General features: G+C 37.0%; 1 protein-coding gene across 1 annotated transcript in view; it reads right to left on the bottom strand.

Moving 5' to 3' along the window:
* Positions 1-14424, bottom strand: part of LOC150102154 (uncharacterized) — a 256858-nt gene that overhangs the window by 115935 nt on the left and 126499 nt on the right. The window contains exon 3 of the mRNA XM_090399520.1: positions 11547-11612. Within this exon, the coding sequence (XP_090255646.1) occupies positions 11547-11612 (66 nt within the window). The remainder of the gene's footprint in view (positions 1-11546; positions 11613-14424) is intronic.

The following is a 14424-nucleotide window of genomic DNA, read 5'->3' on the forward strand; positions in this document are numbered from 1 at the left end:
CAGCAATCTTAACCGACACGGAGTAGTTAAGCATCAACCTTCGATATAATTTTGTCATTCCGCCGCCGAGTTTGACGGGCCTCCGCACACACACCTCGCTACATGGGCGTAAGAAATACGTGCCCCGAGGAGCAAAAGCGCTAAAAAGCTTAGCCTTCTGCAGTCCACTCTGCTCACAATGATTCGCGAGCACGCCTCACTCGGCAAGTGCTTGCCTTCGACATGGTTCATCAGGAACACCTTGGGAATTTGCAAATCAATACAAGTCTCGGAACTGTTAATCTAAGTATTTAATGGGACGCTAATTGGCGTTCCTCCAGGGAAACGCGCTTACTCCGATCCACAGCATCTCGCAAACTTAAAACTGATTGATGAACTTCGACATAGAATTACTGCAAAATTAATTTTCCCTGTCTTGGAAATTCTTTTGTTTCTCTGCAGATGGCGCTAGTGCCGTGTTCTCTATTTTCGTTTCAAGGACCACTTCCATCCTGAATTTCTTGATCATGAAATTAGCATGCGGCTGGGCACATTCGTTCTATAATCCCCAAAACAGGCGTTTCTTGGTACGCTAGTTGTCGGAACTGAAGCCCGTCTGTGACTTCGATGTATTCTGTACAGTATATTGTAGCGTCTAGGGAACAATGGCTATTCGGAGCCATTTTTCTTTTTCCAAAGAGGGAGAACCATCTCTGCAAAGATTACCCGAGAAATTTAAGAATCAGAGAGCATCCCTGCGGAAAGTTTTTAAAGGATTATTTCTGGTCGACTCTCCGTTACTATGGAAACAACATTTCGACCAAAATGTTAGGGAAAGTGGAGGAGACACCGGCGAAAACTTTTTCCACTAGGCTAACAGAGAGCACACGGCAATGCGGACAACTTCTCTCAGATCAAACTCCTCACTTCTCCATACCTAAGACACCGGTTCTCAATCCGTTTCTTTTATCATACTTTGAAAACGGTTTCCGCTAAGATCCAGATCATCAGGATTAGCACCTTACAAGTTCGCTTTATTTCTTTGGGTTCTTTTTCTGTCAGTGGTTTAGAAGTTCGCGTGCAAATGTGTTTAAAACTTACTGAGAGAAGCGGTTATTCTACAATACTTCTCATGCTGAAAGAATTCTGATTTCACCAATGGAAGTATATTTGCATTGAGGAATGTAATAAAAGATTAGAAACAAAACAATGAATGTGGTTCATCTCTTTCCAATGTGGTCCCTTCTGTTAGATATTTTCAGTTTTAGAATCATGTTAGGATATTCTAAACAACGGAAGAATTTATGGAAAAGGGGTAGCGACAGCAGAGAAGGAGGAATTCTGGAAATATCATCATTCGATTGGCATAACTAAGAAGAAGAAGAAGAAGAATAAAACCGGTGAGATACTTCTCTAAAATGATATATTCAGGGATCAGAGGAAGAGAGAATTAGCTATAATACTCAGCACAAAACACAAACATAAAGTCGTATTATTGATATAATAATGGTAATTTCCTGTTAGTTTTGCGTGTTCAGGACATGGATTAGTCAGCACTAACACCATTTTCCAGCATAAAAATGTGCACAAATTCACACGGAGGGAAGATTCAAGGAATAAGGAGAGTTTCATCGACTATGTCATTGTTCATAGTGATATCATCATGCTGGTTCAAGATACAAGATTGTACAGAAGATTTGAAATTGGAAGTGATCACCATTTAGTCTTGAGCAGGATAAAATTGAACGTCGTATTGAAAATATAGCCGAAAGACTGAACAGGTAATGAAATTCCAACCGCTTCTAGAGGCGAACTGCATACTCAAATATATTGTTGCTAGTATTGGCAATTTAGCTTTTTTCGAGCTCGATCTAGCTCCTTTTTTCTTCCCTGGCTCCAAATCTAGCTCCTTCAGAACTTATTTCAACTCTTTTAAGTTCTTTTTATAACTACTCTGAAAGAAATTGCTTTAAAAGTTTTCCAGATGTTCGCATTTGATAAAAAAAAATTGTATTTGTACGTTTGATGCGAGAATCATACGCATTTCAAACGCGCGATGGCGTCAGTCAGTCACGTGGTCCATCCATCTGCCATTTTGTCGCCTTAAAGTTGATAGCACCGCTACAAGTCTTTGCACAGCGTTCTGGTTTGTAGTTACGATGGCGAGTGGGAAGTTTTTAAAGATTGGTCGTAATTCGTTGCAGTAAAGAGTTGTATACCCTTCTTCAAAAATGAGCAGACAGAAAAATAAAGCTTACAAGCAAAAATTTAGAAGGGAGTGGTTGCAAATGGGAATATTTAGTAAATGGTCGGGTGAAGTTTCTGGTGACGCATAGTGAAATCTTGCTGCATTTCCATATAAGTAACAATTTGGTACTCAAATATAATGTTATTCGAGAAAAGAAGAATCATTTTAAAAAAGTGTCTAGTACAAGCGTCTAGAAGATTTTTTCTACATTGAATAATGCGCTATAATAGCAAATTTGGCATGAAAATAAAAAAGGAACAAAAACTAAGAAACGGGAGCTCAAAAAAACAGCTGAGATCTCAATTTAGAACCCCCAGAACAAGTAAAATATTTCAGCTATTTACGCACAGTTTTTAATGACAAATTAAATATCGAAATTAGACAATAGAATTAGCAAAGTTGTTATGTTGGGAGGTCAGGTGATTAGGTTTATATGGAATAAGAGAGAAATTAGTCGGAACACTAAATTAGCTGTATACAAGACATCTTCAAACCAGTTTTAACTTATTGATCTGAGAGCTGGGTCAGAAGTAAAACACTTGACCAAAGACTAGAGACTGCAGATATGAGAGTCCTGAGAAAGATTAGGGGCATGAACAGATGGCATCAATAGCAATATCATATTAAAAACGAGGATATTAGGAAAGAACTTGACATTGTCAGCATCCAGGAATGCGTTAGCAGAGCTAATCTCAGGTGGTATGGTCATTTAAACAGAATGGGCGAGGAAAGAATAGCAAAACAAGTGTTTAATGCCAAGATGGGAGGGGAAAAAGGAAAAAGAAACGAAGATGTAGTTGGGCTGATGCAGTTAGAAATGTCTTAGAAGGCCCAAATGTAAAACTTTTGTAGTAAAACAGTTTTGGAAACTGTTCCATGCTACAGTTTTTAAGGCGTTACGAACAACGGACATGTCATAGACGGAAAGGTAGAATATAAAGCTGTAAGTCTGCAACGGAGCCAGAAAATATGTAAAGTGTGGTGGAGGATGGTCAGAAAGAGAGCAGATGCATTGAGAGAGATCAGAAACGGAAAATCAAGTAGAAGTATTACTACAGTGTGTGTGTGTGTGTGTGTGTGTGTGTGTGTGTGTGTGTGTGTGTGTGTGTGTGTGTGTGTGTGTGTGTGTGTGTGTGTGTGTGTGTGTGTGTGTGTGTGAAGTGTTGCTACGGCAACGCCATCGAGAGGAAGAGGCAGCTTATAAAACAACTTTGTCGATGTCTAATATTAATCAGAATTAGCAAAAGAAGCAAGGAACGTGAAGATTTCTGACTTTGACTATTACCTAAATAGTTATACTTAGTAATTGCAGGCTGCTGAGTCGAAATTGTGGAAGTGGAGATAAAAGAATATTCCTCGCGAGTAGTTTTATTATCAAGATACAGATATTGGTGCTTGTTTTTCACAAATAGGTGCACAAGTCTCTCTCTCTCTCTCTCTCTCTCTCTCTCTCTCTCTCTCTCTCTCTCTCTCTCTCTCTCTCTTCAGTGCCTCTCAGAGAATGAGAACGAACACGTAACCTCAAAGAAATACTGATGACAGTCTTTCAGTAATTAAGCCCAACTCCCACACACCACAGACTACTTCTTAACCTAACCTGCTCACCCACGCACTCACCCATCCCCGGTACTTCGAAACTACTTTAATTGACTCCGCGTTCGTTCTCTCTTTAAATGTTAACTGCACCCACCCGTAACACAAGTTCAGAAACTTGACACAAGTAGTACAAATTAAAGAAGAAGATTATCTTCTTAAAGTGAATTCTCATTTTTAAAGAACACAAACGAAAGTGCAATTGCAAAACAGAAGACGTTTTATTTCAGAATGACATAACTTGAGCTAAATGTACCGGCCAGGTGAGTTCTCTACACGCGTATCACCCCACTCACCTTTTGGCTGCAAAGATACGAGTTCGAATTCCTTTTATATACATTGGAATTTTTTGTTAGTTTTCTATTCGAGGCCAAATTGCATTTACTTATCCGGTCTCAGGCGAAAAATTTACTTTCTCCCTCCTGACTGATGCCAAGTATTCTTAAATGTTGTTAAACTGAGGAGAGCATGTTCAAAGTGCATGCTTTCTTTACCACAACATGCGCAGTCCGCACTGACATTTATCATCGTGATTCGTGTAGGATGTGAACACAAGTACAGCTATTTAATATGGAAAATAAGACTTGTACACTGATTCAATTCTCAGTATCTGTAGGTCTAGCTCCTACTGATGAGACCTCAATAAAGATCGAAACCAGTCTTGGCAGTAATTCTTCCCAATATATATTAATTGTTTATTATTTCTACATTCTATCGAATGTTGGGAAAATAAATTTAGTTTAATCCTTTATTCAAGTGTAAGCAAACAAAGCTTGCGCCTGAAATATCTTCAGGACTGAGGCAACTCGTGGTAAAGGTGGACCAAGCTCTCATCACTCCTTGTCTGAGTATCTCCCATAATGCAAAGCACATCTCTTTACGGACATGTATAATATAATGCTATGCATTAAGGGAAGGGCCACTACCCAAGGGGTGGCTCGTGCATAAGCATTGCCGAACTGCAGCACCCCCAGTTTTTCTCGATATATAAATATATTTATTAATTTATTTATATTTGCTTGTAATGTTTAATTTTATCGTCAACAATCCTATACAATTCTCTTGTTTTGTATAAAAAATAATAAAAATCCATCTTGTATCACTTAGGAGGGCGCTAGCAGCACTGTGTTTACCACAGTGTCATATTGCTACGCGCGCAAGCATATGCACGTCATAGTGGGATGCGAGCTATTAGCGTAATGCGGCGCTGTCCGTCGCGCAGTTCCACTGTTGTTTATAAGCAGTTTGAGCCAGCAGTAGAGTGTTCGTAGTGCTTATCGTGTTTACTCCGTCTCTTTAAATATTTGGACATTACAATTAAAGGATTTAATTGTAATGTCCAAAAATTGTAAACCGAATCCTTTAATTACAATTAAAGGAATGGATTTTATTTTTTAGTAATTTTGAATTATACCAAACTGTAATTTTATTGATAATAAACAATATTTTTTCGTGTTTAATTTTTTCTTTAAATTTTTACCATAATTTTGATATTTTATCCAAACACGTATACACTGTACTTACAGTGTGTATGTATATTTCGAAAGTTGCAGCATCCCCACGATTTCAAGCCACAATCCGCTACTGCACTACCCAGACCGGTTTCGACCTTTATTGAGGTCTCGCCAGTGGGAGCCAGTTCCAGAGGTGGTGATACCAAGGCGGAAGCAACGGAGAAGTCATATTTACGTATACGAGTTGCCAAAAGGTGTCTCACCTTAATTTTAACAAGTGTTTGTCGCCATAGGAAGAACACTCAGGGGAAGACCAACTTCTACGTGAATTGATACAGTGAAAAAGTGCCTTAAAAGACAGAAATATAAGATCTAATAATGTTGGAGTCCTGTCAGATGACAGATTCGTTTGGAGAAAAATTGTTGCTAGGACGTTAGTAATGGTGTAACTTTTTCATGAGTACTATCATACTCGTAATATCCTATAAACTCCATGAGGATACATATCAGATATTTGATTATAATGATAACCTAAAATCTTTTTTTTTTTATGGATTTACTATGCTCGCTTATTATAAAAGCGAAAGATTTCATATATTTAACCTTGAAAAAAAAAAAAACTGTATATTGGAAACATTGACTATACATAAAAAGGTGATGTTCAAAACATTTAAATATTTCAAAACTTTTTAACATTTACGTCCAAGAACTCATCAAAGAAGCACTGTCCTCAACAAAAGGAGACCATGGAAGACCAACCACACACACACACACATCATATGTGCAGATGATGTAGCAATTAAAACAGATAACAAATCAAATCCCCAATACCGGCTTGCAAAATTACAAGAAATCTGTAGAAATTATAACATGATTATAAATTCCAGTAAAACAAAGATAATTAAAATTGGAAGACACACACGGAAGATATCCAGGTAACACTTGCCGGTCTGGTTGGTCTATTTGTTTATTAGTTAGATTGATGGTGTTCAATTCTTTCGTTTATTTTCCGGTAGCATTTTATAAAATAGTGCCCCTTGTTCGACGATGCTGATTTTAAACTAAACATGGAGTTGTACATAATGTGAGTTTTGTAAAGTTAAACAAGCAATTGCCAATAGTACAAGGTCTACATGAAATATTTCGATAGTATATATGGTAAATCCTCCCATTTTAATAATTTTCTTACATATCGTTTCTTCACTATCGCTTCAGCATATAAAGTGAAAGGAATAGGTGAAAGAAAAACAGAATATTTTTGTCCTACGTCAATAATTACAAAACTTGTTGCTGTTTGGAGTTATGGCCTGCTCAACAAGGTTTACAGGTCAGTATATTCTTTGTTAATTATGTGTGGTGTTCTGGCCGGTTTGGTTGTTTTGTGGCGGTAAAAAAAACCAGTTTTAGAAGTTCGTCGTCTTCCCATAAACTGCGTGAATTTTTGTTATTTTTGTCACAAACGATCAAAAGTAGTTCGCCATCTACTGTCAGTTTAATTGGTAGCGTAGTTTTTGAAAATTTAAAAAAATAGCATCAATTTACAGAAATATAAATAAGCAAAATCAGTCCATTGTTTAGTGTTGCTAGAGTACCCTGTACACTCCTTGAGGGGAGGGGGTCCGCATCAGGAAGTTGATTTATTTCTTACAATGCCATTGGTGAGCATTGCAAGCTCTCCATTGCTAAACGACTTAAAATAGAGATTTCGTTTGTAATCCATTTATGTTTTCTTTTTATTTATATTTTTTGTTATTTATTTATATTTATCCTGACCCCTTTTTTATGTGTGTGCAATTTCTTTTTGTTATTCATTTGACTTCGGTTTATGCCACCACTTATTCACACAATTTAATTCCTCATTTCAAAACTCGGAAGGTTATAAAAGTTATTAATCCTCCAATTATTATTCTTCCTCCCATTTTCTGCCTCTCTTCGAAGCATCGTCCTTCATCTTTCCACATCCCGCATGAATGTTATTTTTATTTCATTTATTTATTTTCCCTTTTTATATTCTAGAATCATTAATTGTAGGAACTTTCAGCTCTGTGGATGTGTGTACATTTTGATATTTCTTTAGTTATTTTATGTCCTCGAATTTCCAAAGATATCTGAATTTTTTATGTTTGATTCAATTACTATTTATTGTGATGGCTTTCTTTTTGAGGAAGAAGAATCGTGCGTAACTATTATTATTATTATTGTTGTTATTACTTTATTCACATAACTGATACACAGTCAAAACAGGATATCATATAAATAAAAATTTGTCTGGTGATTCAGAACAATTCAGATTCTACCCAAGAATCTAAGAATAGTCCGTCAGGTAGCGTCGTAAAATATGGACCGTTCCAAGTAATGCTGTTTTTTGTAGGTCATATGGGGTCACTTCGTTGATTTTTAATTTATTATTATTATATCTGCGTATCTGTTTTTTTTTTTCTTCAAAATTACAACGTCTTTTATCATGATTATCTGTTCAAACAGACAAACCGTTGATGAGGAAGATGGAGACCAAAGCTCTCCATCTTCCTAAATTCTCTCATCATGAACACAATCTCAGCTCAAATTTATTTTTTTCCTAAATCTCATCTTATCTCGTCTGTTTTCGTGGTTTTTCGCTTGATGTTTCCATCTCAATCTTCATCTCGCAAATTATTCTTCATATGTTCTTTTTGAATTCTTCACATCTCCAAACCACTTCAAGTGGGAGTTCCCAAGCATTTCTTCAACACTTTATAGTTGCAGTGCATTCTTAAAGTCCGTATTTCTTATTTGGTCTTTCCTTGTCCTCAAAACCTTCATTTTTTTCTTGTATTCTCTTATTTCTCCATTTGTTAGTCTCAGAGAAAATGGGCAAAAAAAAAAAAAAAACAGAAGCTTCTGTTAATCAAACGCGTACAGTTCAGAAAGAGTTCACCCTGAATTCTAGCAGAGAGCGTCCTACTTGTTCCTTTTCAATGTTGCCGTATCCGCGATGATACTCCGGCCGCATTAATTGCGGTAGAAGAGCGATGTTTGTAGATTCCGCTGCCTTCTGCTCGATTGCCCATCGAGTTACATCTCCGCTCGACCGTTCAACCGGAAGTTTTCTTTCTCGGTGAACTAAGAATTGCGACTCACTTTTTGGCATCCCTGGACACACACGCAACTCAGATACAATTTCTCGCGAACTCTGTCTTTGTCTGAGACCCGGCGTCTGCACCATTTCTCACGAGCTGCGTAACCACCTCAAATTAAATAGGTCGGCCACAATACTGACCATTCGCTCCATCACCGACAATAGCGACGATGAAAAATGCGGCCGACAACTACCCATGCTCTCTTCAAAAGAGGAAAACAGTGTATGAACGTAACAACCCTACCTATTAACCACCCCATCTACACCAGATGCTTTAAATTGCGACATTCAGTCTTGTCATGATTTGCTGGCTGAAATCTCCACTCGGTGGAACACACATTCTTGCCAAGTTGCGTCACTGAGATAAAATAGCATCACTAGTTAGGAAAAGATAGATCAAAAAAGTCTTAAGTTGATTCTGTTTTTTGCAGGGGAGTACAGGCACGCAGCACGCAATACTGTTCTGCTATTATTACAGACAAATTGGCCCTTCAGAACACACGCAATTTACAGACAAAAATACTAGTTGTGGTTGTGGTGGGCGATAGATGGCAGTGATGTGGAGGATTGGTAGTAGAGGTTCGGTGTAGTAGTGGAGACGGAGAGTTATACAATAGGTGTCCTCCCCCGATGAGTCTTCGGATTTCTTGGAAGTGTCACGAATAATAATAATAATTAGTATTATTATTATCGCTTCCTTCATTCAATATAGACCTTATTACAATTACCAGCACGAGAATTGCGCTTCGAATCAAAAATCATTGACCTTACGTTTTTCACCATACGGAGCAAACAAACGTGCAACTGATAAAGTAGAAACCATGTAGACAGGATTAACTGTCCTATCATGTCGTCCAATAGGTTTATATGAAGCCACGATCCAAGCAGTCGTTATGACAGGCCATGGAGCTCATCACGTTAAGAGCACAATCCTATGAGACAAATTCCTACTGAGAGTTTGATTTAACTTTCTCCGTCTTCTACGAATCTTCTGATATTGTGGAGGACTTCTGCATCCAAATAAGAAAATCAAGAGGGAAAAGAAAATTCATCAATCTTATATCTGTGATCGGATGGCATCAATAACTCAACCACTTGACGAAATCCTTTTGACACACCTCTTTGAGTAAAAAAGTAAAACACAAATGAAATTTGGCCTGTGGACGAATTGTTTCTTGGAAAGATTAGTTGCAAATTGGAAGATTCCCAAAACCACATCAGAAATTTAAATCCATGTTCCAGCAACATTTTTATTCGGTAAATATTACTTCAAGCTGATGGAAATCTACTGAGTCACTTGTATTGATAAATGTAGGCTGATTTCACGAAGGTATTTTGTAAATTCCTGTGTACTAGAATGCTTGTGGTGATAGTTATTATTATCAGTAGTAGTAGAAAGGTCTTCACACCCATAACACATGCAGAATATCTTTGCCTTTACAGAGGCTGCCACCTTAAATAGACAAAACATATAGAATACCTACATACCAAACTCCGGATCATCGCAGCAAAACTCTTCCAAGTAAAAGACATTATTCCATCCAACATAAAAAAAAAACTCCTATATCACGGTATCTGCGAATCCCTACTCAGATACGATATAACAGTCTATGCAAACACATCAAACAGCGACCTAACAAAATTAGAAACATTACACAGGAAAATTGTGTCAACAGTGATTTGGACACCTTATATACGCAACAACCAATATCCAACCAGCACATGGCGACAAACAGAATCCTGAGCATCAAAAACCTGAAACACTACATGACATTAACAAAGAATTATTTCAACATCACCTATCGAAACAACAGAGACACATATCGTATAACACGACCTACAACAACTCTCTACATCCCTACCCCCCTTCAACAACTCATATGGTTCTTTTGTGAGATCATATTAGATACCCACGCAACTCAACAACCTACCAAGAAATTTAAAACACGTAGATAACTACAGAACATTAAAACACGAACTCTGGAAAATATACCAACAAAGTTAATATACCATTAACACCGATATACACATCACAAATCACGAGCATCCAATGCCAACATCCCATACATAAACAGTAGCAACAACATAAACAGTGAAGGCGAAATCCCACTCTCTTCATAAAAGCTAACCCAAGCTTCGGAGTAGGTAGGATTAACTTGCCTCACTCATCTACACGTAATCCTCATTATTAAAAAATATGTAAATAATGAGTTTACATTGTATGTTTGTGAGAATTAGAAAATATAATATTTTAATTGCACACGTGTAAATACTGTTGTATAATCATTCTTTCTCAAACTTTGAAAAAAAAAAAAAGTAAACTACAACATGTAATATTATATAACTTGTGTAACTCTGAACTATATAATTGGAAATTATTACTGTGATTGTTATTTTAAAAAATAGCAAAAAACTATGTTATCATAATTATTATTGAAATCTCATTATATGTAGCACTTAGTGCTGAACCTCGTAAAATAATATACTGAATGTCAATCAAGATGATCATTGTAATATATATGTAAATATTTGAGAGATAAAAAAAATTATTATTATTATTATTATTTCATCTTTTATTCTGCTATCTACTGAGGGCATTTAGTCGTAATCTATAATAAAATACAGAGATCAGGATAGATCATATCCTGATGACAACAGACAAGCATTTGATCGGTGTGTTCTAATATTTTATTTCGGCCTAATACCTAACTATTTACAACCAAAATATTCTCTAGAAATGCATTTATACCCCAAGTAATGCACACAACTTTAAGTACACAGGATCAACATCATCATAGCTTAATTTAGCACATTATAGATAATCTCGTTTTGCATTGATTCTTTTGTAATTCCGCTTCCAAAGTGATGTTCACTGTTTTCTTTGAAAATGAACGAAGAATCCATTTGCTGTTTGGAAATTATCAACTAATATTTGCATTTGGAACGTGTGATGAGGCTGCAAAATCACCGCGCTCGTGTTTCTAAGCGTTTGAGTGTAAATTGTGCTGTGTTGGTTTTTCATTGTGTTTAATGCTAAAGAACTTACAGACACACAAACTCACAACACACAAGGAGGGGTTGCATTCAAAACACAGGGGAGCTAAACAAGATGTTAACAGTACCACTCCCTAAGTCATGCAAGGGCGCGACTTACCGGGGTGGTGATCAGAAAAGTCGAAAGAGCTAGTGGGAGGTCGGAAGTCGTAGGACCATCGGCTGTCTGGAATAGACGGACAAAAACAAATAATAAGAAACAAGTCAACTAAGGTGTGGAAGAAACATAAGAGAATAGTAAGGGGAACAAAATACAAAACATAAAAAATAAACTAGAAGACGCATTAACTTAATCCAGAAGAAAAGACATCACCACAAAAATAATCCCAATTATTCAACTAAATAATCTGCTTTTAACGTTTAACAATAACTAAAAAGTTACACACACACACACACACACACACACACACACACACACACACACACACACACACACACACACACACACACACACACAAGAACATCGGCTCCTGTTATTTTAATTAGTGCAGCCAAAACAAAAATGCAAACATTGCATCTGCAGGAAGAACATACTTAAATGCACCACCAATCGATCACTAATATTACAAATGACAAAGAAGATAAATGGCATTCGATAAATGGAATGTATAAAAATAAACGGAATGCATAACTCTAATTCATAACCCAATATTTTAAATGAATCGACAAGTTAAATTTGTTACGTGGCAACTGGAACATACGCGTGTATTTTCTTTGATAACACGCTGAGCTGTGGAAGAGTTGACAAGTGTTGCGTCTTTTTAAGAATGGATATCCGCTGATAGCAACGGATATCTTGTAAGCTCTGATTAGTAGAAATAAAGGAAACACACATTTAGTGAATTAAAGACTGTTTATGAAATATTGTAAGCGGTCAGAATTTCTTGTTGAACGTCAGGGGAATGGAAAATTCACCATCGCAATGCACCTGCGCATTCGAGCTCAACTTCAACAGCCAGTTTTGTGTACTAAACATAGTATCGCATTAATGTGTGCCACCCTCCTCATTTTTTATGGCATTCTGGTCTAAGTGATTCTTTGTAACCTATAGAATACTGTTGTCGTGCATGCGCAGAAAGATTAAATGAAAGAAGAAACTTGCTAACTCTTCTGAGAGAGCAAATGCTTACATAAAGGACATGGGTATTCATGTCGAAATTCTGGAACAGAAAACTACGTGGACGCTGGAATGCAAATACATAGTTTACTATCTAAAATTAATTATTTGCAGACGACGTTTCATCATAGCATTATCGGAGGCAATTTGACACTACACCCTCAATGAAGATACAAACTAAAAGAACCTGGATAACAGTTAGCGACAGTGGCGCTCTTCGTGGTGATTACTGTCGTTGATGCTGATGGATAGATAGGGCTGTGCACCAAAATCGATTTAAAATCATACCGCCCGTTTGTGTGACTGATGCACCATATGAAAAAAATATGAACGTTAGATTTTGATCTGGTCTGCTTAGAAACAAAAAACATCCCAGGTATACTTACACTAGAGTGGTTCGCATTATTTGATATTCTGATAGGCATAACAATTTGCCCAAGGTCAGGTGATAGCTAAGTATATCTACTACTTGAACTTCGCGGCTGAAGTTGTGAACATTAAAGTATCCGAAGAAGGTGCTCTCACTCTTACGAAAGTTGAACTGGAAGAAGCGAACATTGAAAGAAGGAGGATAAAAGTTCCGAGTATTGGTCGCATCGGAGGAGTGAGAGAATTTGGCAGAATGGAGATAGTTTTAGCAAAGGAGATCTTTTTAATATTTTTTTGTTAAAAATCTCGTAAATGAATTAAGACGTTGTGAACAGAATATTATATCTATATAATATCGAAAACTGAATGAGGAGGTACTATTTTAGTTTGTTGTTTTGGGATTACGACCGCAGCAAATATCTATGACGCCATTTATGTGTTTAATTGTGTTGCTGGTTGGTCTCTTGTGCGGAGTGAAAAATATACACGTTTCTAGGGGGGGGGGATGCCTTTGCACCACAGTACGAGACAGGCTAAATCACATTTGGTTGAAAAGCCCTCATAAAAATTCTTTGGATGCTATTAACCCTGAAAGTGAGCAGACAAAACATTCGATCCATGTGATCTTCTCTGGCAAAGAATTCATGGCCAGTGTTGTTGTTATGGGCAATCTGTTATCTATTGATCTATTGAAGGCTACACGAAGTTCGGTTATTATTCACATTTATGTCGGAAATTACTAATCTGTGCATTACTTAAATTAAGGGGATATTAAATCCCACATAGTTTTAAAACCGAATAAGAAACTCAAAGATTGGAATCAGAGAGTTTCTTGCCGAATATAGTAAACTATAAAGTATCGGCGAACACTAGCGTTAGCAAATGCAAGTGATCCTAGTACGTGGTACAATACTGGGCAACTCGTTGCAAAGGTGGAGGAAGAAGTTCAGATCGCTATTCTTACATTGTGGAAAATACCTAAGAATAGCGATCTGAACTTCTTCCTCCACCTTTGCAACGAGTTGCCCAGTATTGTACCACGTACTAGGATCACTTGCATTTGCTAACGCTAGTGTTCGCCGATACTTTATAGTTTACTATATTCGGCAAGAAACTCTCTGATTCCAATCTTTGAGTTTCTTATTCGGTTTTAAAACTATGTGGGATTTAATATCCCCTTAATTTAAGTAACGTTTTCATTGCCGAAATGAAGCTTATTAGCTCTTTATACTTAAGTAATCTGTGCATGTTTAATTGCTTTTTTAAAATTTGTTGAAGATTACGTAAAGAAATCTATTTTCACTACATTCATTCATCGTTTACATTAGGGTGGTGCAACAAACTCCTTCCCAACAGTTTTGCAGCTCTCCATGGTTCAACTACAGATCTACTGGATCCGGTCAGATAAATTCCTTACGAGCAATGAGTCATATGTTTCCACTGATTGACTAGCTGGTTAAGTCAATCACACTATCTCAGCTTCACTGCAGTC

Source organism: Typopeltis vanoorti, chromosome 10 (assembly GCF_054136105.1).
Source record: "Typopeltis vanoorti isolate ZY-2024b chromosome 10, IOZ_Tvanoo_1.0, whole genome shotgun sequence".
NCBI lineage: Eukaryota > Metazoa > Arthropoda > Arachnida > Uropygi > Thelyphonidae > Typopeltis > Typopeltis vanoorti.